Consider the following 25,692-nt stretch of genomic DNA (forward strand, 5'->3'; position numbering starts at 1 on the left):
TTTCCCTTTTGGGTATAATGGCCGGTACACTTTTCCCCACGCTCACTCAAGGGCGGCAGGTAGCCTAGCGGTTAAGAGTGTTGGGCCAGTAACCGAAAGGTTGCTCCTTTGAATCCCTGAGCCGACTAGGTGAAAAATGTGTTGATGTGCCCTTGAGCAAGTCACTTAAACCCTAATTGCTCCTGTATATTGCTCTGGATAAGAGCAACTGCTAAATAACTAAAAATGAAATGTTGATAATGGCCAGCCAAATGCATCTGATATGCAAGCCATACTGTAGTTCTATGCAATTATGTTAAAAACGCTTCCTACTGATTGCCAGTGTATTTGCAAGAAACACATTTCATAAACTCTTATTGTTTTTTGGTTTCATGTGACTTTTGGCCCATCTCAATCCTCTTTCAGTACTGTATGTGAGGGCTATGAAAGTGTATGCTTTATCTGGTTGAAGCTTTTCATAGTTTCATATAGGGAAGGTTTAGAAAACACAACCCAATAAGGCACAGTAACAGCATAATGTTCTTACCGTCACATAACTTATGTATATATTTTCTTTTTCACTTTCAAGCGTTTGCCTCCCAGCTACAGTATCCTGGCATCCCGGGTCCCATTTACTGTAAATCAAGAAAACCACTGCCCAAATGCATGAATTGTGTTAAAAGAGAATGTCACCCAATGTGTTTATGTGCATTCACCTCACCTTGATATGGTCTCTCTTATGAATTCCTGCAACCCCATATTGCCTTGGCTAAGGGTCGATTCTTGCATTGAAAATGTGGGTAGTCTATTCCCTCATACCTTTGCGTTGAGAGATTGTCAGCACGGGTGAAATATCTTCCCCTGTGGTGAAAAATGCACTCCCAAAATTGAATAGCCGGCCGGTGTGAATGATGGCTGATAATAAGTCGATAATGAAAACAAGGCTTACCCACCTCCAACACATCTCAATGCTGAGGTTATGCGCTAACAACACTCTTCTCTGGGTGTTTCTTTTTCTGAAAAGACTGGCTTTTGAAAAGTTGCATACGAGTACTCATATAAATGTCTCTTAAGTTTACTGAATGGGGCCAGACGTCTACAGCTTGGTAGCTTTAAAAAAGGCCTTGGATGAGAAATTGGTCGGCGCTTGGCTTGCATTTTCCTTTATTCTTGGATTTGGACAACATTGAATGGGCCATTTACTTTTTACTCCAAAGCACTGAATGAAATCAGAGCCTTTTATGTATAGTTTCTCCCCATATACAGTGGAAAGCTGAATCAACTGTATCGTGCCAATGAAAAGCTACGGCGGTCCTTTCACATCAGTAGAAAGGATTGCTTTTATCACGTCTTGCAGCATAGGGATGGCCATGTCAGAGGTTATCTAGAGGCAAACTGGGAATACCTTGTTGGCCTGAAGAAAAAACCCTGTGTTCAAATCAACTAGCCTTTTGAAAACATGTTTTATTTGAGAAACCTTTAAAGCTACAGTCCTTAGTTGCTACATCCATTTTTGGACATATAAATTAATGATAGATACCCATTGATTCTTGAAGAATATAACTTAGAAATACCTCATGAGCCCAAAATATAAGCTTGTTTTACTCCAGGGTTTGTAAACAATGTAAATGTAAACACACTGTATACCCTCAAAACATTTAAGAATTCTAATGAATTATGGAATGATATTTCCTTTTTGCTTTTCTTTGCAGGAGTGCCCTAGCGGCGTGGTCAATGAAGACACCTTCAAAGTCATCTACTCCCAGTTCTTTCCACAGGGAGGTATGTTGACACATCTGGTGAGAATTGTTCTGCTTGACAAATGGCTCCCACGATCCATACTGCTTTAGGGCTGAAATCTTTAACCCTGGGTTGTGTTCAATATGCACAAAATGGGAGAAAAATGCTTTAAAACAGAGAATGTATTACTTAAACTTCTCCAAAAAGTTTGGTTGGTTTCCGTTTGAAAACACGTCGTTTTTTACCTATTGAACACGACCCTGGTTGGGGAAGCTTCTAGATCAGCTGGAGGTTCTTGATACTTTTTAACTCTTTTACTGCATTCTGTAATCAACTTGATTAATTATCTTGAATAATGTCTCCATTTTAGGCATAGGAGGCAGACAAAAAAGGTTAAAAAAAAAAGGTAATGAGAAGGAATAGAAGAATATCGCATTACAAAATGTAAATCAAATCAAATTTTATTTGTCGCATATTTGCCACTAAGTGTATAACTTAGTGAAATGCTTACTTACAAGCCAACAATGCAGTTTAGAAAAAGAAATGCTTTGTAAAAAATAGATAAATAACAAAAAATTAAAGAGCAGCAGTAAAATAACACTAGCAAGGCTACATACAGGGGGTACCAGTACAGAGTCAATGAGCGGGGGCATTAGTAGGTAGAGTAAAAGTGACAATGCAAAGATAACAAACAGAGAGTAGCAGCAGCGTAAAAGGTGGGGGGGGGGGGTGCAATGCAAAGTAGTCTGAGTAGCCATTTGATTAGCTATTCAGGATACTTATGGCTTGGGGGGGTAGAAGTTGGAAGCCTTTTGGACCTAGACTTGGCACTCCAGTACCGCTTGCTGTGCGGTAGCAGAGAGAACAGTCTATGACTAGGGTGGCTGGAGTCTTTGAACATTTTTAGGGCCTTCCTCTGACACGGGAAGCTTGGCCCCAGTGATGTACTAGGCCGTATGCACTACCCTCAGTAGTGGCTTGCGGTCGGAGGCTGAGCAGTTGCCATATCAGGCAGTGATGCAACCAGTCAGGATGCTCTTGATGGTGCAGCTGTAGAACTTTTTGAGGATCTGAGGACCCATGCCAAATCTTTTCAGTCTCCTGAGGGGGAATAGGCTTTGTTATGCCTTCTTCACGACTGTCTTGGTGTGTTTGAACCATGATAGTTTGTTGGTGATGTTGACACCAAGGAACTTGAAGCTCTCAATCTGCTCCACTACAGCCCCGTCGATGAGAATTGTGGTGTGCTCGGTCCTCCATTTCCTGTAGTCCACAATCATCTCCTTTGTCTTGATCACGTTGAAGGAGAGGTTGTTATCCTGGCACCACATGGCCAGGTCTCTGACCTCGTCCCTATAGGCTGTCTCATCGTTGTTGCTGATCAGCCCTACCACAGTTGTGTCGTCGGCAAACTTAATGATGGTGTTTGAGTCGTGCCTGGCCATGCAGTCATGAGTGAACAGGGTGTACAGGAGGGGACTGAGCATGCACCCCTGAGGGGCCCCCGTGTTGAGGATCAGGGTGGCAGATATGTTGTTACCTACCCTTACCATCTGGGGGCGGCATGTCAGGAAGTCCAGGATCCAGTTGCAGAGGGAGGTGTTTAGTCCCAGCGTCCTTAGCTTAGTGATGAGCTTTGAGGGCACTATGGTGTTGAACGCTGAGCTGTAGTCAATGAATAGCATCCTCACATAGGTGATCCTTTTGTCCAGGTGGGAAAAGGAAGTGTGGAGTGCAATAGAGATTGCATCATCTGTGGATCTGTTGGGGCGGTATGCAAATTGGAGTGGGTCTAGGGTTTCTGGGATAATGGTGTTGATGTGAGCCATGACCAGCTTTTCAAAGCACTTCATTGCTACGGACGTGAGTGCTATGGGTTGGTAGTCATTTAGGCAGGTTACCTTAGTGTTCTTGTGCACAGGGACTATGGTTGTCTGCTTCAAACATGTTGGTATTACAGACTCAGTCAGGGACAGGTTGAAAATACACTTGCCAGTTGGTCAGCGCATGCTCGGAGTACACGTCCTGGTAATCCGTCTGGCCCTGCGGCCTTGTGAATGTTGACCTGTTTAAAGGTCTTACTCACATTGGCTACTGAGAGTGTGATCACACAGTTGTCCGGAACAGCTGATGCTCTCATGCCTGCTTCAGTGTTGTTTGCCTCGAAGCGAGCATAGAACTAATTTAGCTTGTCTGGTAGGCTGGTGTCACTGGGCAGCTCACGGCTGTGCTTCCCTTTGTAATCTGTAATAGTTTGCAGGCCCTGCCACATCCGACGAGCGTCGAAGCCGGTGTAATACGATTCAATCTTAGTCCTGTATTGACGCTTTGCCTGTTTGATGGTTGGTAAGAGGGCATAGCGGGATTTCTTATAAGCATCTGGGTTCGAGTCTCGGTCCTTGAAAGCGGCAGCGCTACCATGTAGCTCAGTGCGGATGTTGCCTGTAAGCCATGGCTTCTGGTTGGGGTATGAACGTACAGTCACTGTAGGGACGACATCATCTATGCACTTATTGATGAAGCCAGTGACTGATGTTGTGTACTCCTCAATGCCATCGGAAGAATCCCTGAACATATTCCAGTCTGTGCTATCAAAACAGTCCTGTAGCTTAGCATCTGCGTCATCTGACCACTTCTTTGTTGACAGAGTCACTGGTGCTTCCTGCTTTAGTTTTTGCTTGTAAGCAGGAATCAGGAGGATATATGGTCAGATTTGCCAAATGGAGGGCGAGGGAGAGCTTTGTACGCGTCTTTGTGTTTGGAGTAAAGGTGGTCTAGAGTTTTTTTTCCTCTGGTTGCACATTTAACATGCTGGTAGTAATTAGGATAAACGGATTTAAGTTTCCCTGCATTAAAGTCCCCTGCCACTAGGAGCGCTGTCTCTGGATGGGTGTTTTCCTCTTTGCTTATGGCCTTATACAGCTCATTGAGTGCCGACTTAGTGCCAGCATCGGTTTGTGGTGGTATACAGACAGCTATGAAAAATATAGATGAAAACTCTCTTGGTAATAGTGTTGTCTACAGCTTACCATGAGATACTCTACCTCAGGCCAGAAAAACCTCAAGGCTTCCTTACTATTAGATTTCATGCACCAGCTGTTGTTTACAAATATACACAGACCGCCACCCCTTGTCTTACCGGAGGCGGCTGTTCTATCTTGCCGATGCATAGTAAACCCCGCCAGCTGTACGTTATTCATGTTGTCGTTCAGCCACGACTCGGTGAAACATAAGATATTACAGTTCTTAAATTCCGTTGGTAGGATATCCGTGATCGTAGCTCGTCTATTTTGTTATCCAATGATTGTGTGTTGGCTAATAGGACTGATGGTAGAGGCAGAATACCCACTCACCGTCGGATCCTTACAAGGCACTCCGACCTACGTCCCCGATATCTCCGTATCTTTCTCATGCGAATCACAGGGATTTGGGCCTTGTCGGGTGTCTGAAGTAAATCCTTCGCGTCCGATTCGTTAAAGAATAAATCTTTGTCCAGTGAGTAATCGCTGTCCTGATATCTAGAAGCTCTTTTCGGTCATAAGAGACGGTGGCAGAAACATTATGTACTAAATAAGTTACAAATAACGCAAAAAAAACCCACAATAGCACAATTGGTTAGGAGACTGTAAAATGGCAGCCAATTCCTCCGGCGCCATTATATCTGAAGACCGTTTCATGTTTTTCTTTTGTTTTTGCTGTTTTATCCGGGTTGTTCTTAAATTATGGTGGCGTTTGGGCAAGACATTGTGGAAAATTCGCTTCATTTTTCTAGATTGTCTATTTATTTAAAATGTATTTGGGTACTTCTTCCCATTCTAAATCAACTAATATGGTAGCTTAATACTTTAAATTATGTTTATCATTATGATAACATTGTGCTACCAGTAGGAGTAGTAACACCAATGATGGTAACAACAATGAGGCATTTTTGGTTAATGAGGAATTTCTGAAATGGAGGGCACAAATTCTCAAATCTAAGATCATCAAACCTTTACAAATAATTTACTAAAGAGATATGATTAATCATTTTGCTCACAATGTTATTTCCCTTGATTTAAATTGAGTAACACCTTGTGACACTGGATTTAGACACACCAAATTATCAATGAAATCCAATGAAATAGTATGACATACTAAAAGGGTGTTATTAGCTAATAATTGTCTTTAATATAGACCCCTCCCATGATAACAGTTTACCACTGGAGGGAATGCTCAAGCTAGGTCCTTGTATATCTTTGTAATGAGAGTTGTATGTCATTGGTGTTACCACCTTGAAAGTCTGAGGGACAGACATTATACTAGTAAGAAAAAAAGCTATTTTAATACTCATTGATTTTTTTTTATATATAAAATGTGAAATAATTTAGTTCACTATATAGCATTCAAAATAATAGATAGATATCTCTAAATCCCCAAAACACGTCACTTCACCTCTACACATCACCAGTGGGACAAGCCAATTTGATAGCCCCCAGTAGTTTCTACAATGCATACAAATAGATATTTTGCAGTATAAAGGACTTACATATGTTTTCTTATTAAATAACAGTTAAATAAAATGAAAAAAGGATTTTGTCATTTAAGTGTCTTTTCATGGTGTCAAAGTCAAGGGACAGCATTTACTGATGCAATTCAAGAATGACCCATCCCTTACTGACTAGGAATAGGGGGTGAAAAATGCTTAGTCCATTTTATAATGGGGTTTTCCTTTGTCCGGACCAAATGTGCTTTTGCTTTTGATTATCCAGTGGAATTGGGTCATTGGAATTGGTCTACCTGGAAAAAGAGGGGTTTGGGTTCTTGGAAATAAGCGCCTGGACTTTCTGTTGCATATCGATATTCAGTTCATTTAGAGTTCACACTGCCCTGAGGTAATATTTTTCTACTCTGAAGTTCTCCCCAGGTTATAATTCACACATGATGTTTTTAAAAAGCCCCCTATAAGACACTGTATCGAATAAGACAAATGACGAACAACACTGGCGAATGTGTCCCCCAATTCACTTTTATATGATGTCTCCATAACCATATAAATATATGGCTCTGGTTGCTCTTCATTACAACAAGAGAGACCAAACTCTGTGTGAACTCTGAGGATATGGGCAGATCTGTTGACCGGTGTAAAACGCATATCTTCATTTATTGTACAATAATATAGTACAAGAGCATATAGTACGTTAGAAACATAATCAAAATAACGTTTCTATACAAGCTGTATGTACATAACAGTAGTGTGTGGCAGTCAAACTCACACAAATATCAGTTCTCCTCAATCAGTAGCTCTTTGCTGTATTCTTTGACAGTCTAGTCTCTCTGGTCATGGTTTTTAAAAGTTATGAAATCTCATGTAGTCTAGAATCAAACTTTGTTGTGGCCGGGGTTGTGGAAGCTGTAGGCACGGAGCGCATTAGGTCCACTCGATTTAGCCACAGATCTTTTCAGACAAACTGAAATGGTTCAAAATGGGAACACTTTGCCTACCCGGTGCGCAGGGCTTCTGAATCAAGTGCACCTACCGGCAATAGCGCAACACAAACAAATAAAAAAAGGAGCGCAAGCCTTTATGGTTGGCTTTTCTACAGACATTTTTGGTGATCGACTACGAATGCCTTGAAGATCGACCAGTGGATCGCGATCGACCGGTTGGTGACCACTGATGTCATAGATGTACAGAATGTCTCTTATTATAAACCGGGTGGTTCGAGCCCTGAATGCTGATTGGCTGACAACCGTGGTATATCAGACCACGTGTACGAAGAAACATTTATTTTTACTGCTCGACTTACATTGGTCCCCGTTTATAATAGCAATAAGGCACCTCAGGGGTTTGTGATATATGGCCAATATACCACGGCTAAGGGATGTGTCCGGGCACTCCGCGTTGCCTTGTGCTTAAGTACAGCCTTAGCCGTGGTGTATTGGCCATACTCCAGACCCCTTCTGGCCTTATTGCTTAATTGACCAATGTAAAAAGATGGATTTCCTATTAAGAAGCAATGTAACATTGTGATGTCGTTATATAGCTTGGTTTTTTGTGCTCCCTTTGTTTCTGTGACACTAGCTGGGGCCCTTTCTGATAGTGTCCCTGGGTGTCTTGTGTTTGATGGACTAGCATCTGTATTATACAGCTCAACAAAAGAAACTCAAGGCTGACACTTCCATCTTTACATCAAGCGGACAAGTACACGCACACACACACACACACACACACACACACACACACACACACACACACACACACACACACACACACACACACACACATACACACACACACACACACACACACACACACACACACACACACGCTTGCTTCTGTTTATGCTGCCTGAAGATATTTGAGGATTACCTCAGTTCCAACCGCAACTTGTGTGAAGATGCGGCTTTGTTATTCTTGCAGTGAGAATGAAAGGGAGCGATAACACATCTCACTTAGAGGCCTGCACATGTGAAAACAAGAAAGAAAAATGAATCCAAACTCTTTCTTACTCTGTTTTCTGTGTACTTAGGATGGATTTTATGTTGAACAAAGGAGCAAAAACATTTGAAAATGTTTAGTTGGAACCACTGTGGGCCTGTATCGTCGGTCTAAATTGAGGCTGTGAGTGGTCATCACTATGTTTGACTGAGGCTGTGTGTCTCTCATTTCAGACGCGTCGATGTATGCACATTTTCTGTTCAACGCGTTTGACACGGATAAAGATGGATCTGTGAGTTTTGAGGTAAGCTTGTGTATCCTTCTTCAGATCCTATTCCTTTGACTGACATCCAGTGACGGCCTGGGAATTAAATTAGGCTCATTTCACCGGCCCCAGCATCACCTCCTCCACCTCCTCCTCCACCCCCCCCCCCCCCCCCCCCCACACACACACACACACACAAAATATATATTTTTCATTAGATAAACAAGACTATTGGATGTTCTGAGTCCATGTTAATGCAAAAATCACATCAAAAACAATATTTTTGGGTGATTCTTGAGTGTCATTTTAATTGTGCACCTAGCGAGAGAGGACTGTGTTTGTCTAGCGATGTTTCTGGTCGTCACTATCTGGGCAAGTGGCGAAGTTATAAGCCCTGCCTTTTTCTACAGTTTATCTTCTTAAAATCTGATTTTCAACCTAACCCTAACCACACTGCTAACCTTATGCTTAATCCTAACCTGAAATTAGAACCAAAAAGAAAATGTGTGTTTTCATTATTTTGGACAATATAGCCAATTTTGACTTTGCCGCTTACCCATCTACTGGGAACCAATGTCGTTGTAGGCTACTACGATGGCAAAGTTTGCCAACCAAATCCTCACCCGATTCATACAAAGAATAATCATGATATCATTCTGCCAGGTAGGCATACTAGTAGTTAACATTTAATTCAAAATGTTTTTTCATAAGACAGTTGCAGTATCGTAAGTAGGCCTAGCCAATCGCTAACTGACTACACCATAGATAAACCTGCATGCATGCACACGCACACACACACACACAAAGACTGATGTTGCAATATTTTCATGGCATATGAGAAACTTGTGCAAATTAATTAATTGTAATACGTTCAATAGGCTTACAGTAACTAATTATTTTCTAGCCTAACTAGGCTGCATACTAGCCTACATATGCAAATGCCTGGCTGATATATGCCCCCCTGCCCTAAGAATTCATTAGGCCTATAATTATTAGGCAACACATGCAGCCAAAACATCAAGGAACTCAGTATACATCTATTAGTGTGTGTGTCTCTCTGTTTTCTACCTCGACTGCATTGTCCTACGTTCCTTTGGCTGCAGTTGAACCGTCTGTGCGCCTTGAGTCATATTCTTTGTCCTCATCATCCATATTTACACTGCTCATTTAACGGCCTCTCCCTCGCAATCCTTCCTCTCTTTTGCTTCTTTAGTTCAGCTATTTTACAAAACATGGGCCTTATCTGTCAATTTGGTAGCCCAGATTTTGCTGCATCTGGCTTTTTTTGTTTGTTCTCCACACAACCTTTTCATTTTTTACTGGTCATATAATTGTTTACCATTCTGTAGGAACGAGCTGGCAAACTGATGGCGCGTTTGACTTTGAACTTAACCAGACCGGCCCATCTTGGTAGGGGGGGCATTTCTCACTGCATCTGCCCAATAGAGAAAGCTGATAGATTATGTCAACAGAGAAAAAAGAAAAGGCTACTACAAAAATATATTAACAGGCTCATCAGCCGCTGGCTGTGCCGCTCTCTTTTCACTCTCCTAAAAAATGGTTCAGCCCATCTGGCATGTGCCAGATTTGCCAGACGACCAATCCGCCCCTGATGACATCCCTGACATCACTCTCTGAAGTATAATGACCTAGATACATTTCCCATTAGAGATTTGGTTCTATAGTGTCACAGTTACTCTTGGTGGAACACTCAGTCTTGACCAGTGTTGTTCAATCATGGTACTGGAGACCCACAGGGTGTACAGGCTTTTAATTTCAGTCTACTCTTGACACCCATTTAACTTAAAGGCTTTGCTGATGACTTGAGTAGGGTGGGCTAATGCTGAGCGACAACAATAGCCTGCACACCCTGCTGGTCTTCAGGACCAGAATTTACAGGATACAAGATATACAGTGCCTTCAGAAAGTATTCACACCTCTTGACTTTTTCCACATTTTGTGTTGCAAAGTGGGATTAAAATTGATTTAAATGTAAATTTTTTTGTCAACAATGTACACAAAATACTAATGTCAAAGATGAAGAAAAATTGTAACATTTGTAAAAAAATATATATGAAAAATAAAACAGTAGCTAATAAGTATTCAACCCCCTGTGTTAATTCATGTTACAATCACCTGGCAGTGATTACATCTGTGAGTCTTTCTGGGTAAACCACTTAAGAGCTTTCCACACCTGGATTGTGCATCATTTTCCCATTATTCTTTTCAAAATTCTTCAAGCTCTGTCAATTTGTTTGTTGATCATTGCCAGACAACCATTTTCAGGTCTTGCCATAGATTTTCAAGCAAATTTAAGTCAAACCTGTAACTCTGCTAATCAGGAACATTCACTGTCTTCTTGGTAAACAACTCCAGTGTAGATTAGGCCTTCATTTTTAGGTTATTGTCAAAAAGTTAATTGCTATGCCACATTCTTTGCAGTATTACTTTAGTGCCTTGTTGCAAACAGGATGCATGTTTTGGAATATTTGTATTCTGTACAGGCTTCCTTCTTTTCACTTTGTCCTTTAGGTTAGTATTGTGGAGTAACTACAATGTTGTTGATCCAGCCTCAGTTTTCTCCTATCACAGCCATTAAACTCTGTAGCTGTTTTAAAGTCACCATTGGCCTCATGGTGAAATCCCTGAGCGGTTTCCTTCCTCTCCGACAACTGAGTTAGGAGGAATGCCTTATCTTTGTAGTGACTGGGTGTATTGATACACCATCCAAAGTGTAATTAATAACTTCACCATGCTCAAAGGGATATTCAATGTGAGCTTTTTTTTTATACCCATCTACCAATAGCTGCCCTTATTTTTTTAAATTTAACTAGGCAAGTCAGTTAATAAAAAATTATTATTTAGAATGACGGCCAACCCCGGGCCAATTGTGCACTGCCCTATGGGACTCCCAATCACAGCCAGATGTGATGCAGCCTGGATTCAAACCTAGGTACTGCAGTGACGCCCCTTATACTGAGATGCAGTGTCTTAGACCACTGCACCACTCGGGAGCCTTCTTTGCAAGGCATTGGAAAACTTCCCTGATCTTTGTGGTTGAATCCGTTTGAAATTCACTGCTCTACTGAGGGACCTTACAGTTAATTGTGTGTGTGGGGTATAGAGATGAGGTAGTCTTTTAAAAAATCATGTTTGCAACTTATGTGACTTAAAAAAAGATATATTCCTGAACTTATTTAGGCTTGCCATAACAAAAAGGTTGAGTACTTATTGACTCAAGACATTTCAGCTCTTTAAATGTTTAATCATTTATAAAAACAAACAAAAAAACATTGTGGGGTATTGTGTAGCCAGGCCAGTGACAAAAAATCTAAATGTAATTAACCTTCAATTCAGGCTGTAACACAACAACATTTGGAAAAAGTCAAGGGGTGTAAATACTTTCTGAAGGCACTGTCTAAATATATATATTTATTTTTATATACTGTATCTCAATGGGACTTTCCAGGTTAAATAATCTATTTTACAATACATATTTTAATATAGAATGTACAGTTGTGGAGATTTCTTACATCAGTCTCTGAGAGTCTGTGTGTCATCTCAATCCTCTCCTAATTACCTACCCCATTGCCCTAGGAGCATTTGACAGAAGTTGATACAAAAAAGTGAGCATTCCAAGGTTGTTAGAAGCTTCATACCCACAAGACACATGCTAACCGTGAAACTTCACTTAATTTGAATCGAGTCCAAATGGAATCCCCCCAGCATACATATAATTAACATTAATGAAGTGAATAATCTTGCTTATTACGATAGAAAAGTTGTCTTTGCTCTTCACCCGAGTTATCTGGTGTTACAAAAACACGGTGCGTTCTTCTGTCCAAGAGTACTGTATCACTCTCAAGCCTATTTTGTAGGGATCCGAAAGCATCTCTACAAATCAAATAATGTGCATTATTTATTATCTATGTTTCTGCACCCCAAGGATGTGTGTGTTCATTTGTTGTTTTTTGGGAAGAATATTGTTGTAAAGAATCATACTGGTGAATGTGTTATGGGCGGCAGTAGCCTATCAGTTAAGAGCATTGGGCCAGTATCCGAAAGGTTACTGGTTCAAATCCCAGCGGGCTATGTGCCCTTGAGCAAGGCACTTGACACCAATTGCTCTTTTGGATAAGAGTGTCTGCTAAAGGACTTAAATGTTATATATTTTAGACTAGATACTTCAATCACTTAGATATGATAAGCAAACTAAGTTCAATTCAATTTCCATATCACTTAGATATGGTAACCAAAAATAGTTCAGTTCAAGTTCATTCTTTGTACATTCAATGTCTGTTACCAGTATCATATCAATCCATTAAGGCTTCATAGATATTTCTGATATGTTTTTGGTACATTTTCCAATAGTTTGTGTTTCTACTGCAGGACTTTGTTATGGGCCTCTCTATCCTCCTTCGAGGCTCAGTCCAGGAGAAGCTCAACTGGGCGTTCAATCTGTATGATATTAATAAGGACGGATATATTACTAAAGAGGTACGTACAATCAATGTCGCAACTCGCTGTCTATATCACGTTAATTGAGTTACTAATTGATTTCTATAAATAAGAACAAAATGCTGACCTAGTAATTGGTTGAACGAGTGATACTTTACTTTATGTAGATGTAAAGCATGACATATGTTTACATTTTGAACAACCAGTCTAATGATATTTAAAAATGTTCCTCTACTTTTCTTCACCTTGTCTTTTATACAGTGTACTTGTCCACATTATCTTTACTCTCTGTTTTAAAGGAAATGCTTGACATCATGAAGGCCATCTATGACATGATGGGGAAATGCACATATCCCCTACTCAAAGACGATACCCCTCGACAACACGTGGAGATATTTTTTCAGGTGTGTGTTTTTTTTAAGTGCCATACATTGTTGCCAAAATATGCATATTACATTCACCATCATCATCAGCAATTATTGTATGGACCAATAGTCCAATGCTTGTGTTATTTAAATACAAGTTACCCTAAAGTACAGTGACATTTGTTATGTGGAATGAAATTAACTATTTTCCATCTTTCCAATTAGTTCATCCATGTGTACTGTTACAATATACATATTTTTGCATTGCCTTCCCAACCTCTTTGACGTTCCTGACCAACCTCTCTGATGTTCCTGACCAACAGAAGATGGATAAAAATAAGGATGGTGTTGTAACCATAGACGAGTTTATTGACTGCTGCCAAAATGTGAGTTATTTCCGCCGCCTTCTCTGCAATTGCATCACATGTTTTGCATAATACAGTATTTACTACCTCTGGCATACATTTTCAGTGAAGGATGGACATCTCTAAAGTTCCTCTCTTTGTCCACCAGGATGAGAACATCATGAGGTCGATGCAGCTCTTTGAAAACGTAATTTAACTCGTGGCTGACCTGGAGAGCTCTGGACTCAACTATCAACAGACACCAACCAACAACCGGCATACAGCGCAATGGACCACACAAATCATACATGTAATGGTACGAAACATTCTGGAAAAACTGTAGCAATGGACCACACAAATCATACATGTAATGGTATGAAACATTCTGGAATAACTGTAAAAAAGAATTGATCTTTACAATCTTTCCTTTTTAATTTGAGTTTTGTGGTTTGATTAAGTAGATTGAACTCTTCAAATCTCCTGTGTACAAAGACACATATATCTTAACAGCTGTGCTGCAGTCACCATTTACAGTATCTGCAGTACAGGAATCCAGCAAACTGGGTCATCACTATTTAACACAGACACAAAATCATGAACCGCGCCTATTTCTAAGATGTATCTTCTTAAAATTGTATTCCAAACCTTAACCCTGATTTTTAAACCAAACCTTAAATTAAAACCAAAAAGCAGATTTTGGTTTTCATGAATTTTTACAATATTGCCAATTTTGCATTTGTGCCTGTGTTATCTAGTGGAAACCAGTTAAATGCGTTATCGTATGCCACTGCCTTTGAACAGATGGACAACAATGAGTCTGAAAGGTGAAAGTTTGTGTGATGAATAGTGACATAACTGTATGCCGAAATCAGGCTCAGAATTCCAGAATGTTCTTAACCACTGAGGTTTTTCAGCCACTACGGTCCATCCTTTGCTCTCCCAGCACCCAAGTAAAATAGACTTCATATTGTACCATTTTTAAAAAAGTGTATATACTCTAAGAATCTATGTGGAACTTTCAACTTTGTTCATGCTTACTTGCCGACTAAAATGAAACGTTGCACTCCAAGTTGAATTCGATGACGGTGAAAAGTATCGTTAGAAGCACACAGGTAGCTGTTACATTGAGTATGCGATTAGGAGAAACAATTATCTTGCCACAAGATTATGCTGCTTTTAAATGTACTGTACTTTATTTGACCGTACATGTCTGTATTCCCCCATGTGTCCTGTTGACATGTTTTCATTCATGTTTTGAATAACAATTTTGCAGGTTACACTGGTATGTTGGATTTTAATGATATAGATATGATATATGGTAGATATGCTAGTCAATGTACACAGGGATAGTCAGGTGGACAGTATTAAGCAGAAGCTCACTCTTGGGGGGAATTTATGGTCTTTTTGAATATGCATGTTCATCACTGTCCTTTGCAGAGGGTCACTGGGGTGAAGCTATACAAGCAAATTCGAATCTGTCATCCTTTGGTTTTGAGAGGTAGATCTGTTGCCCTGTCCAGAAACAACCCCTATCCCCAACTGTCTAGACAATTAAAAAAAATATATATATATATATTTCACCTTTATTTAACCAGGTAGGCTGGTTGAGAAGAAGTTGTCATTTACAACTGCGATCTGGCCAGGATAAAGCAAAGCAGTGCGACATAAACAAACATACAGTCAATAATACAATAGAAAAGTCTATATACAGTGTGTGCAAATGAGGTAGGATAAGGGAGGCAAGGCAATAAATAGGCCATAGTGGCGAAATAATTACAATATGGCAGTTAAACACTGGAGTGATAGTGGAGGATTGGACAGGTGGAAACAATATGGCGATAATTCTACCCAGCCTATCAGAGGGCAAGGTGGAGCTATGACCATATTGCTTAAATATACCCAGTCCTCTCAGATCTATACGTATAGAAGGGGTAGGGGTTGTTTCTGGACAGGGCCTGTGGTTTCCTTCAACTTGTTTGTGACGTGTCCAGTTTCCCTGCATATGAGGACTGATTGGCCCCTGCAGTCTCTGATTAGAGTCCTGATTGGCTCCAATCATGCGCAGGGACAGAGCATGCTGGGTAGAATATCACTACTTACAGGATGCTTCTGCTCCAAAACCCTACTTTATTGCCCATCTCTAAATTAAAAGTTTGTGAAAAGCAATGTGGACATGAGCAAGGAGGTATCTGCAGTATTTAGCATATTCTGTTTCCTTAATTGGCAATAACTTATTTATCCATGTAAATGTACCCCTGGGAATGTGTTCTGGAGTGCATAAGAGTAAGCATAGTCTAGGGAAATAACTTGTTTGTCTACCTAGCTTGATCTTATTTGACCAAGGATTTTGTTCAGCGGGGTAATTATCTCCTAAAAACATGGGTCAATTTAAGTCAGGGACAGCTAAACAAGTTCTTCTTGGACAAGTCCAGGTTGTACCTAATGCTTTCACTCCATCTCAAAACGTGTTCTCCCTATTGAACATGTCTCTGGCAAACAAAAAAAGTGACTTCTGTCAATCTGTTATTCAACCTTACATCCTAATGTATTTAAATCAATCATTATAGCATGAGGCGCATGAGGGTAGTAATTGGGTGCTCTGATTTCAGATTTTATTGCACTCAGTCTGATCTTGGAAATGAATTTATTGAACAAAGCCTGTTAAAACCTTCACAGATATATATGCACAGGACTTAAATTGTATTTATTTTCTTACACAATGTACCAATGTTATTAACTTATTTGAGTAGCCTCTGTGTGCTGAGTTTGTGGCTTGGATCCATTACAAAATGTTACAATAACACCACCTTGTGGTACTCTGAGCCTACCACTTGGTTCAAAGAAATAATGTACTTTGAAATATTGGCAATTCAGGGATGCAGACGCTGCCAAGATAAAAAATCCCACACCCATTCAAATAACTTGCAATGGAGTCACGTTGTTACTCCAGTCTTGAAAAAACGAGTTGAGTTGAGAAGCATTAAACACATTAGGTAAAACATTGATGACTTGAATGCTATTTTGAAATACAAGTGCTGTATATTTTCCTCGAAGGACCTCTATAAAATGTTAAGGAGCTATGTTCCTCTTTCACTCAATATAATATGCCATTTAGCAGGCGCTTTTATCCAAAGCGACTTAGTCGTGCACGTATACATTTTACGCTTGGGTGGTCCCGGGAATCAAACCCACTACCCTGGCATTACAAGCGCCATGCTTTGAGCTACAAAGGACCACTCTACAAATGTAGGAAGGAAAGACTAATCTTTCTGCCATTTAGCTAAATCTAGGAAACTGCTAAACCAAGATAGTGTAGGTTTCATTTGTGCGGACCATTATAGGATTAGAAGGGTGATATAATGGACCTTAAGAGTCACTGGACATTTAAGATGTACAGTTGTCTTTGTGATTAGGTGAGTGCATTTTATAAGAGAGATTCAATAAAACTGGTTTGAATGTTCACATCCCCTGTGTTCAGATATTTCATGTGGGTGTGTCACTGTGGTGTGTAGTTATGTTCAATGTTCCCTCCCCAAAAAAATTGTCACAGAGAAAGTTTCAGATCTGCTGAGCTCAAACTTGAACTTTGAAAATTCTGTGCAACTTCTGCCACGCGTTTACTGTGAACAATAAGGCTGTACCCACTCTAAGTCAGTTTTAACCGTGACCAAGTAGGCTACTGTGGCTATTTGATCATAATGTGGGCCTACCAGAGTGGCCTTCTATCAAAAACAATGGGAAAAAACACATCCCATAACATTTTAACATGGAAATAGCTGTTCTATCATTCAGCCTACAGTAGCAGCCAATGTGTGGTGTTCAGTGTAGGCCTACATTCCATGAGACATTTGAAAAAAAACATACAGGGCTTAACATTAACCTGTATATAACAAAAAAACACATAAAATAAAATGTATTATTATTATAACAGAATCAGAGACGTTATGCAACGCTCAGCATATTGGCTATGTATCAAAATACAACACTGCCCCTTTAAGACTTTTTACCTGACTTGTTTTTCAAAGATGGCTAGGACCTGATCTAGGTGAGACTGCATTGCTGAAGGGTTTGCGAACCTTTTTTCGACTAACACTTTTTCAATGATGCCTTGAAGTTTAGTTCTTACTTCGACGGGAGTAGAACAGAGTTGGAACAGGAAGGGGGAAATGGAGTCCCTAGAGAAAGCAAGTACAAGATGGGTGTCAGGGATGGAGCGGCAGTATTATCATAAGGAGACGTGTACTTGGAAAACGGAGAAGGAATGGAGGGAAAAAGAGAGGGAGAAGAGGTCTAAGAGAGTGAGGGAAGGGGGGTGAGCTTGAGTCGGATAAAAATGGTGGGAAAAAAGGAGATGGTTTGTCAAAGAAGAATGGTAGAAAGTGTAAGCAGACGGAGCTGAAGACAGGAGGGGAAATGGAAGTGAATGAGGGTGAAGTATCGGAGGTGGTAGGTGCGGTAAAGTTATCGGAGACCGAGGATCAGGATGAAGAAGTCTGACAGTAGGAGTGAAGCTTATGGAAAAAGTGAACTCTTGCCTTTTGGCTGATTCATTTGTGCTTTCACGGTGGGTGAAAAAAAAAAAGGTGGGTCATGTGGAATCGGTGAGGGTAACTAGAAGTAGTCTAGTGATAATTGTTTTTGTTGGGCAGAGGAAGAATGCGCTCGGAAGTAAAAAGAATGGGGGCAGGAGAAGTGAGTTGTTTCGTTCTCAAGAAAAGGGCACCAATGGAAGGAGTGATAACTGGGGTAGCAGTAGATATAAACGTTGACCAGGAGAGGGCAAAGATTCCCGGTTTATGTGATACTCGTCGTTTGATATGAGGCAGACAGGATGGCGAGAGTGGGGTAACAGAAGTCATTGTCTGTTCTTTTGAGTTTTGAAGTTGTCTTTGCCTGACAAAGTGAAGTTAGGATATGCGTATGTGGCGAATACATTAAGATGTTACATGTGTCAAGCTTATGGGCATGTGGCAGCAGTGTGTAGGGGGGAGGGTCCAAGTTCTGAGAAATGTGCAGAAGGGCATGAGAGAAAGGAATGTGTAGTATTGGGGAAAGTAGTGGAATGTGTTAATTGTAGGGGTGCCCATGGAGCTGGGGATCAGAAATGTTGTGTGTGAGAGAGGCAGGTTGAGGTTTCCAGGGTTAGAGTAGAGCAGAAGTTGTCATATGCTGAGGCAGTGAAGAAAGTAGAGGAAGATGGGTTAAGGGGGAGGAGTGGTGAAAGTAGTAGAGATATACCAGTACAGAGGGATAGGCCAAAAAGTGAATTAAGTTTCAATAAGATTGGATTTTTAGCAATGGTTATTAATTGTACTGCAGGGATGGATCGGAAGTCTCCGAGAATGGAGGTTGTGGTGGCAGCTGCAGAGGTATTTGGGTGAGCGAGATTTGACAGAAGAAGAGTTACAGGATGTGTTAAGCGGTGATGTCCCATCCTTTCAGGGTGATGGCATGAGGTAGGAATACATTTAATTAGTGGAGTAGGGTGGGTGTTAATTTGATTTTATATAATTTTGTAATTGGTAAGTATAGTGTTAGATGGTAGGGCATTTATTTAGTATATTTTTCTTTTTCAAGTAAAGTATAAGGGCGTTGTACTCCAGTCTAGTAGGTGGCGGTAATGCAACAAATTGGATGACAACTGCCGTTAAACATCAAGAAGAAGAAAGATGGCTAGAAATGCAAACATTTTGTGCTCCTGTTGGAAGCAACCACTCCCCCACTGTTGACTAGGAATGAGCTATAACTGGGCTAATAACTCAGACTAGCAAAGAATGTGAACAAATGTGGCTGCGTGCAGCACTCACGTTGATCTAAAAACAAGTGCAACAACTCAGTCTGCTCTGATTGGTTATGGCGCACCGGTCTGTGTAGAGCCCTCAAACTCAACTCTGTACCTCGATGCCAGTTCCGCTGCATTGTTCCCCTCTAATCAGGGACTGCTTTAGACCTGGTACACATAATTCATTATTAGGTACAAGAGAAAAGCAGCAGGCTCCGGACCTTGTAGGGTAAGAGTTGAGTACCCCTAGTGTAGCGTATGAGCTGGAGTCGTGCCTGTCAATGCGATAGAATCCTACTCCAATGCGCTCTGCCTACAAGAAAATCTCTTGCAGTTAGTTTTGTTTCGGTATATTTACATTGAAAGTGGCTAAGTTGGCTAAATGGATAAGTGGCTAAGTTGATTCGATCACAATTCTCACAGTAGAAGGAAATGTTGATAGTGTTAATTAACGTGTTAAACTGCTGACAGTTGAGTGAAGTTCAATCTCGTTCTCTGCACAGGCTCATATTTCTTCTACTTGGCAGGGAGGTGCGCCTTTAGAGGGAACATTGGTTATGTTGTGTAGAAATGTACTCCAAGGACCTTGGTGAGTTGCACTTTCACTCGGTGTATGAACCCACTTTATTTATTTATACTGAACAAAAATATAAACAATGATTTTACTGAGTTACTGTTCATACGGAATCGGTCAATTTAAATAAATAAATTAGGCCCTAATCTATAGATTTCATATGACTGGGCAGGGGCCCACCCACTAGGGAGCAAGGCCAAGACAATCAGAATGAGTTCTCATCAGAAACTGTTTCATCAGCTGTCTAGTTGACTGGTCTCAGACAATCCCACAGGTGAAGAAGCCGGATGTGGAGGTCCTGGGCTGGTGTGGTTACACGTGGTCTGCGGTTGTGAGGCTGGTTGGACGTACTGCCAAATTCTCTAAAACATTTACGTTTAAGTCATTTAGCAGACGCTCTTATTCCGAGTGAATGCATACATTTTATTTCATGCATTTTTTATAATTATTTTTTTGTACTGGCCCCCCATGGTAATCGAACCCACAACCCTGGCGTTGCACACACCAAGCACTACCAACTGAGCCACAGGGAAGACCAATGGAGGCAGCTTATGGTAGCGAAATTAACATTCAATTCTCTGGCAACAGCTCTGGTGGACATTCCTGCAGTCAGCATGCCAATTGCACACTCCCTCAACTTGAGACATCTGTGGCCGAACTTCCCATTTGAGTGGCCTTTTGTCCACAGCACAAGGTGAAACTGTAATGATGCAGTTCAATCAGCTTCTTGATAAGCCACACCTGTCAGGTGGGTGGATTTTCTTGGCAAAGGGGAAATGCTCACTAACAGGGATGTAAACAAATACCGGTAAGCTTTTTGTATGTATGGAACATTTCACCACAACCAATCATGAAATCATGGGACCAACACTTTTCATGTTGCGTTTCTTTGTTCAGTATATTTGAGGCAGTCAAATGAAACTATTCTATACCACTTCATGTATTTTACATCTTAGTCTGGCGTAGAAGTAAAAATACTTTTTTTTGGGGGGGGGGTGTGTATCTGTACTTTACTATTTATATTGACTTTTACTTCGCTAAATTCCTAAAGAAAATTCTGTACTTTTTACTCCATACATTTTCCCTAACACCCAAAAGTACTTAGTTTGAATGCTTTGCTGGACAGGAAAATGGTCTAATTCACACACTTAAAAAGAGAACATCCCTACTGCTCCTGGCTATCCGTAAATAAAATAGTTCTGTCTGGTTTGCTTAATATAAGGAATTTGATATGATTCATACTTTCACTTTTGATCAAGTATATTTAAAACCAAATACTTTTAGACTTACTCAGATTTTACTGGGTGATTTCCCCTTTTAATTTAGTCTTCATTGAGGTATATTTACTTCTCAAGTATGACAATTTGGTACTTTTTCCAACACTGCTCAACAAGATTGTTAGTGAGAATCTCAATGGAAATAAGACAAGCACATGACTACATCAAGCTTTTGAGAAGTTAGGAATTTAATCAAAAACAATACTTATATATATATATGCTTTAGGCACAGAATCTACTCCAAGGCCCCTTTACTCGAATACATCCATTCGAGTTCCGCCACTGTTTTCCCATCTCTGCACCACAATTGCTAGGTAGGACCTGAGATATGTTTGCATACAAACCTTACAGATTGAAATCTGTATCTCACTGGAATAGACTAGTGGCCTATATTTACAACAAAAATAATTAAGGCAGACTGAACTGGCACAGGAACTCCATTTCCCCCAAAACTCCATCTCGCATACAAACAACCAATAATTGACTTTATATATTAAAGTAATGATAATGCCAGCAAATGAGACATAAGCAGTAACTTGATGAGAAAAAACAAGGTATACAATTGGAATTAAGAGTGTGGAATGTAAAACTATGCAGATTTTTGGGGTTATTTTTCCCATGTTTGTCAGTGAGTTGTCACTGGATTTGGTCTTGTATCAATAATCTAGCTAGGAAATTCTCTCCTGACCTGAGGGGAATTGAAAAACAATGGAATCCAATCACTAATGGTGGAGTGAGCCATTAATTTAATAGCCACGGCACCAATTTTTAGTCATGGCAACCAGATGTTTATTTCAACCCATGTGGCTAAATTAGCATTTAATGCTGTGAAATTCTGTCAACTCTTCCCTAATGAGAAATTGTGACAAGGAATGTATGTGCTTAAAAACAGACATTGGCAATAAAAAAGCTAAATATACACTAATAAAAATTGGGTTTACTCAATAGTGAAACCAACTGTCTGTTGCAAATGTGGTCCGGAGGGCCTAATGTGTCCTGAACCCCAGCAATTCCTTTTACAACCATTGGCAATTTACATATAAATCAGTTAATTGTTCATGTACATCAATTCTGCGGACATAAAGAAGTCAGACTGACTCATATGTAGACAAATATACAATGCAGACTGGAGCACAGATCCTGATACTCTGACAGATGAGAGAGAGAACAGTAGTCCTGTAGGTTTGTGTGGAATAATGGGTTAAAGGGTTGTTGGAAAGGCAGCTATGGAGTCTGTAAGAGGTGATATCCGGGGGGGGGGGGGGGGGTTAAGTGAGGACTTGTCTGATCTCGCAGTGGACGTAGCACAGGAAGTCCATGTAGGAGGCTCCACCGTGGAGCCCCTTGTCCTCCACCAGGTGCTGGCGGAACAGCAACTCAGACCGGTCTTTCTGCTTCACGATCAGAAGCTATACACAGGAACAGAGTCAGCTTACGACCTTACCCTAACTCCAGTGCACAGCTTTGGTCCTCAAGGACTACAGTCCTGTTTGTTTTTGTTTCTCCCTGGCACTTAATTGCTAAATGATGTAAATAGTGAGAAGACACTCCTGGTTTTCATTCTAGCTGATGAGCATCTTGGGAGGTGTTCATCAGCTAGAATGGAACCAGCAGACCTGGTAGCCCTCGAGGACCTGGGGTGTGCACTGCTGCACAAACTCACCCAGTCTACTATTAATATTATTCTATATCAACAGCAACATATTTCACTACTCCTTTCGTTTTTTGGCAGTTGCTTTCAAGCAAAACAGTGTAAGCTTGGGCAGCCTGTTGAATGTGATTTTATTGTTCCCAGGTCTTAAAAGTAAGATTTATTACCATGTGATAAATATGGCTACGTTTGTTTCCCAATTCAACAAACAGATACCGTTCTTTAATTATATCAAAGTAGTCTACACATCCAGTGGAAAGTATGCATAGTAACAGTAACCAATACATCGAATACTGTACCTTCATGGCGCTGGGCCTCTGGTCAAGCAATGAGTCAATGATGGAACGCAGCTTCTTAGACTGTGGGTTATCCAGAACTGGCAGGGAGCTCTGGAAAACACATGAATATTAGTGATATGTTCTTTCTACGCTGTTGTGAATGAACTTTTCAAATATCTGAACTAATGGTATCTAACTAAGGTGCTTCAAAACACCCCATCCTCTGTAGAGCTTGGGGGTAAGGGAGTTCTGGTCCTCACCAGGTCAGCGGGCACGTGGGCGAAGGAGGGCACATTGAAGACTCTCTGGACCAGCTCTGGGGGGCAGGCCTGGCCCAGCCACAGGAAGAGGGAGCGCCCATTCTCCAGCAGGAACATGCCAGCATCTGTCAGGCGCTCCTCAGAACAGCGCACTGGAGCTGGCACCACATCACTGGCAACATCCATATTGTGCTGGAGGAGGAATCAATGAATGAATATAACTTCATCGAAGATATGGAGGGGGCTGCACATGACTGCCATATTAGACCACAATCTGTAACAAGAATCATTGTATAAGCTGGACCCCAACAATAGAGTATTGAGATGTACCCCATTATGACAGTATTGACCCAATGAAAGCATTTTGAGATGAGTCCTTACAAAATATTGAGCTGTACACCTTTTCAATGCGACTGCTACTATTTTTTGCCATATCAAGGTAGGTTGACAAGTTAAATCCATCTTGCACTTTCATTCTGATGAGCAGTGCTCCAGAGTTTGCAGCATATTATTAGGAGGAACATTCCAACCCTAATTATACACGTATTAAAGTATTTCTTTAAAACAATTGCCGTGTTTGCTGTGACCCACAAATGAAAACAAAATTAATCACAAGTGCCTGGCACTTTCCCAGCAAACATGGCAATTGATGTGAAGGAGAACAAATAACTGCCATTGTATGAGCCATTTTGTCACAATTATGAAGCATGTAATTATTCTACTGAGGGCAACTATTTACCCTCATACTCTTCTCTGAAGTCTCATGCACACGCACTATTCATTCAGCGTCTCTTCATCAGCCACCTCAAAATGGCAGGTTTTGCTGGGTAATTGTTTGTGTGCTGGCATGCAATACACAACCTCATACAAATGCCATCATTTTTGTGGAATGAGTTGCCATATCAAATAAGAGGATGTCACACCTTACGGATGCCAATACCAAAGAACTAGTAAATGCGTCAACTCCGTTGTAGGGAGCTGCAGCGAAATGCTGCCCTCTGCTGTTCATCAGGAACAGGGGTCATCTTTACCTTAATAGAATACTTTGATTAGTCTGGGATCCACACTGAATATCTTTCAGTTTCTTTATTGTATCCCTTGACCAGAGTGATATTCAGTATATATCCCAGAGTATCTTTTGACATCAATTAAGTGAAAACCATGTAGCCAGAACTCCGCACTAACAATATGATGACATGACAGGAAGTGGGATAGTGATAGAACACTTAAGATTGGAGGTCCATTTACCTAAATGAGGAAGGAAACAGGTATCATGATCATAAAAAAAAATAGAATTGCAGTTGGTAAAAAGGACCTCCGAGAGAGGGAGTGAGATTGATGTGGCATGGGTAGAGCCAGAGGTGGGTGTGTTTGTGTGTATGCGGTTTCTTCAGTGGGATAAGGCAGGAGAGCGTTGTCTCACCAGTGGGACAAGGCGTGGGTAGAGCAGCAGCTGGGTATCCTCCACCCCCATGGCCATGGTGATGAGTCTCTGGTGAGCCCTGTCGTCTGTAGAGAGCTCAGCGCTGCCTACCAAGGGACCAGTCTTCATCAGGCTGTTTAAGTAGACTGGGAACACCTTCATGGCATCAGGCAGAATCAGCTACACACAGATACACAAGGGGAGAGAGGAGCAAGTTAGAATGCCTAATACACGACTCCTTGACACCACAGTAACAATGTTTGCGATACTTGAAATGACGAAAGCAAAGCTAAAACTGCCGTAGGAATCAAATGTGCAGGAATGCATCGGTCTTTCATCAGTTTACTTTTGTACCCTGCACCTGTAAGTTAATGGATGTTTGTACACTTCTTTGAAACTAGATACTTGAAATGTCACCAGCCTAGGAGTTAAATCACACCACTGCATTTGTAAAAAGCGCCCATAACACAGACAAAAAAAAAAAAAAAAAGGACAACGTTTTATTCTATGAAATGTATCCACAGTGTTCTGTGCCGCTGACCTGGCTGGCAGCGGAGGGACTGGCACAGTTTTTCCTGTAGCAGGCTAGCATGTGGGCCGTCTGGTTGACCAGGATCTCCCTCACCGTCTTCAGGGGCTGGTTCAGCATGGCACGGTACGCTGGGAGAGAGAGGGATGAAGGGAGAGGTAGAGGGCATTTGTAGGTCAGTATGTGTTCCCACACTAAAACTGTCTAAAGTGCTCTCATGTCGTACAACAAGTTTGCTTGTCACTAATACTTTATGGGAGGCATATGGTTCTGGTTTTAAAAGACTCTTATAAGGTGATTTAGATATACCGGGTATCAGGAAGCTAAAGTGATGCATGAGGTGTATTTA

The 25,692-nt window shown here is 40.9% G+C and overlaps 2 protein-coding genes across 6 annotated transcripts in view; one reads left to right on the forward strand and one right to left on the reverse strand.

Annotated features, from left to right (window-relative positions):
* LOC106608614 (Kv channel-interacting protein 4) overlaps window positions 1-17,031 on the forward strand; it is a 182,931-nt gene extending 165,900 nt beyond the window's left edge. For all 3 annotated transcript variants that reach the window (XM_014206652.3, XM_014206653.3, XM_045721635.2), the window contains exons 3-8: window positions 1,692-1,761; window positions 8,371-8,441; window positions 12,792-12,899; window positions 13,160-13,264; window positions 13,549-13,611; window positions 13,739-17,031. In XM_014206652.3, coding sequence (XP_014062127.1) covers window positions 1,692-1,761; window positions 8,371-8,441; window positions 12,792-12,899; window positions 13,160-13,264; window positions 13,549-13,611; window positions 13,739-13,786 — 465 coding nt within the window. In that variant the 3' untranslated portion in view covers window positions 13,787-17,031. The remainder of the gene's footprint in view (window positions 1-1,691; window positions 1,762-8,370; window positions 8,442-12,791; window positions 12,900-13,159; window positions 13,265-13,548; window positions 13,612-13,738) is intronic.
* A 4,335-nt stretch (window positions 17,032-21,366) lies between these two features.
* LOC106608613 (protein transport protein Sec24D) overlaps window positions 21,367-25,692 on the reverse strand; it is a 34,314-nt gene continuing 29,988 nt past the window's right edge. For all 3 annotated transcript variants that reach the window (XM_082977421.1, XM_014206649.3, XM_014206648.3), the window contains exons 19-23: window positions 25,356-25,474; window positions 24,815-24,994; window positions 23,392-23,583; window positions 23,153-23,242; window positions 21,367-22,611 (exon numbers count right to left, since the gene is read on the reverse strand). In XM_082977421.1, coding sequence (XP_082833547.1) covers window positions 22,471-22,611; window positions 23,153-23,242; window positions 23,392-23,583; window positions 24,815-24,994; window positions 25,356-25,474 — 722 coding nt within the window. In that variant the 3' untranslated portion in view covers window positions 21,367-22,470. The remainder of the gene's footprint in view (window positions 22,612-23,152; window positions 23,243-23,391; window positions 23,584-24,814; window positions 24,995-25,355; window positions 25,475-25,692) is intronic.

Source organism: Salmo salar, chromosome 07 (genome assembly GCF_965601325.2).
Source record: "Salmo salar chromosome 07, fSalSal1, whole genome shotgun sequence".
Classification (NCBI taxonomy): Eukaryota; Metazoa; Chordata; class Actinopteri; order Salmoniformes; family Salmonidae; genus Salmo; species Salmo salar.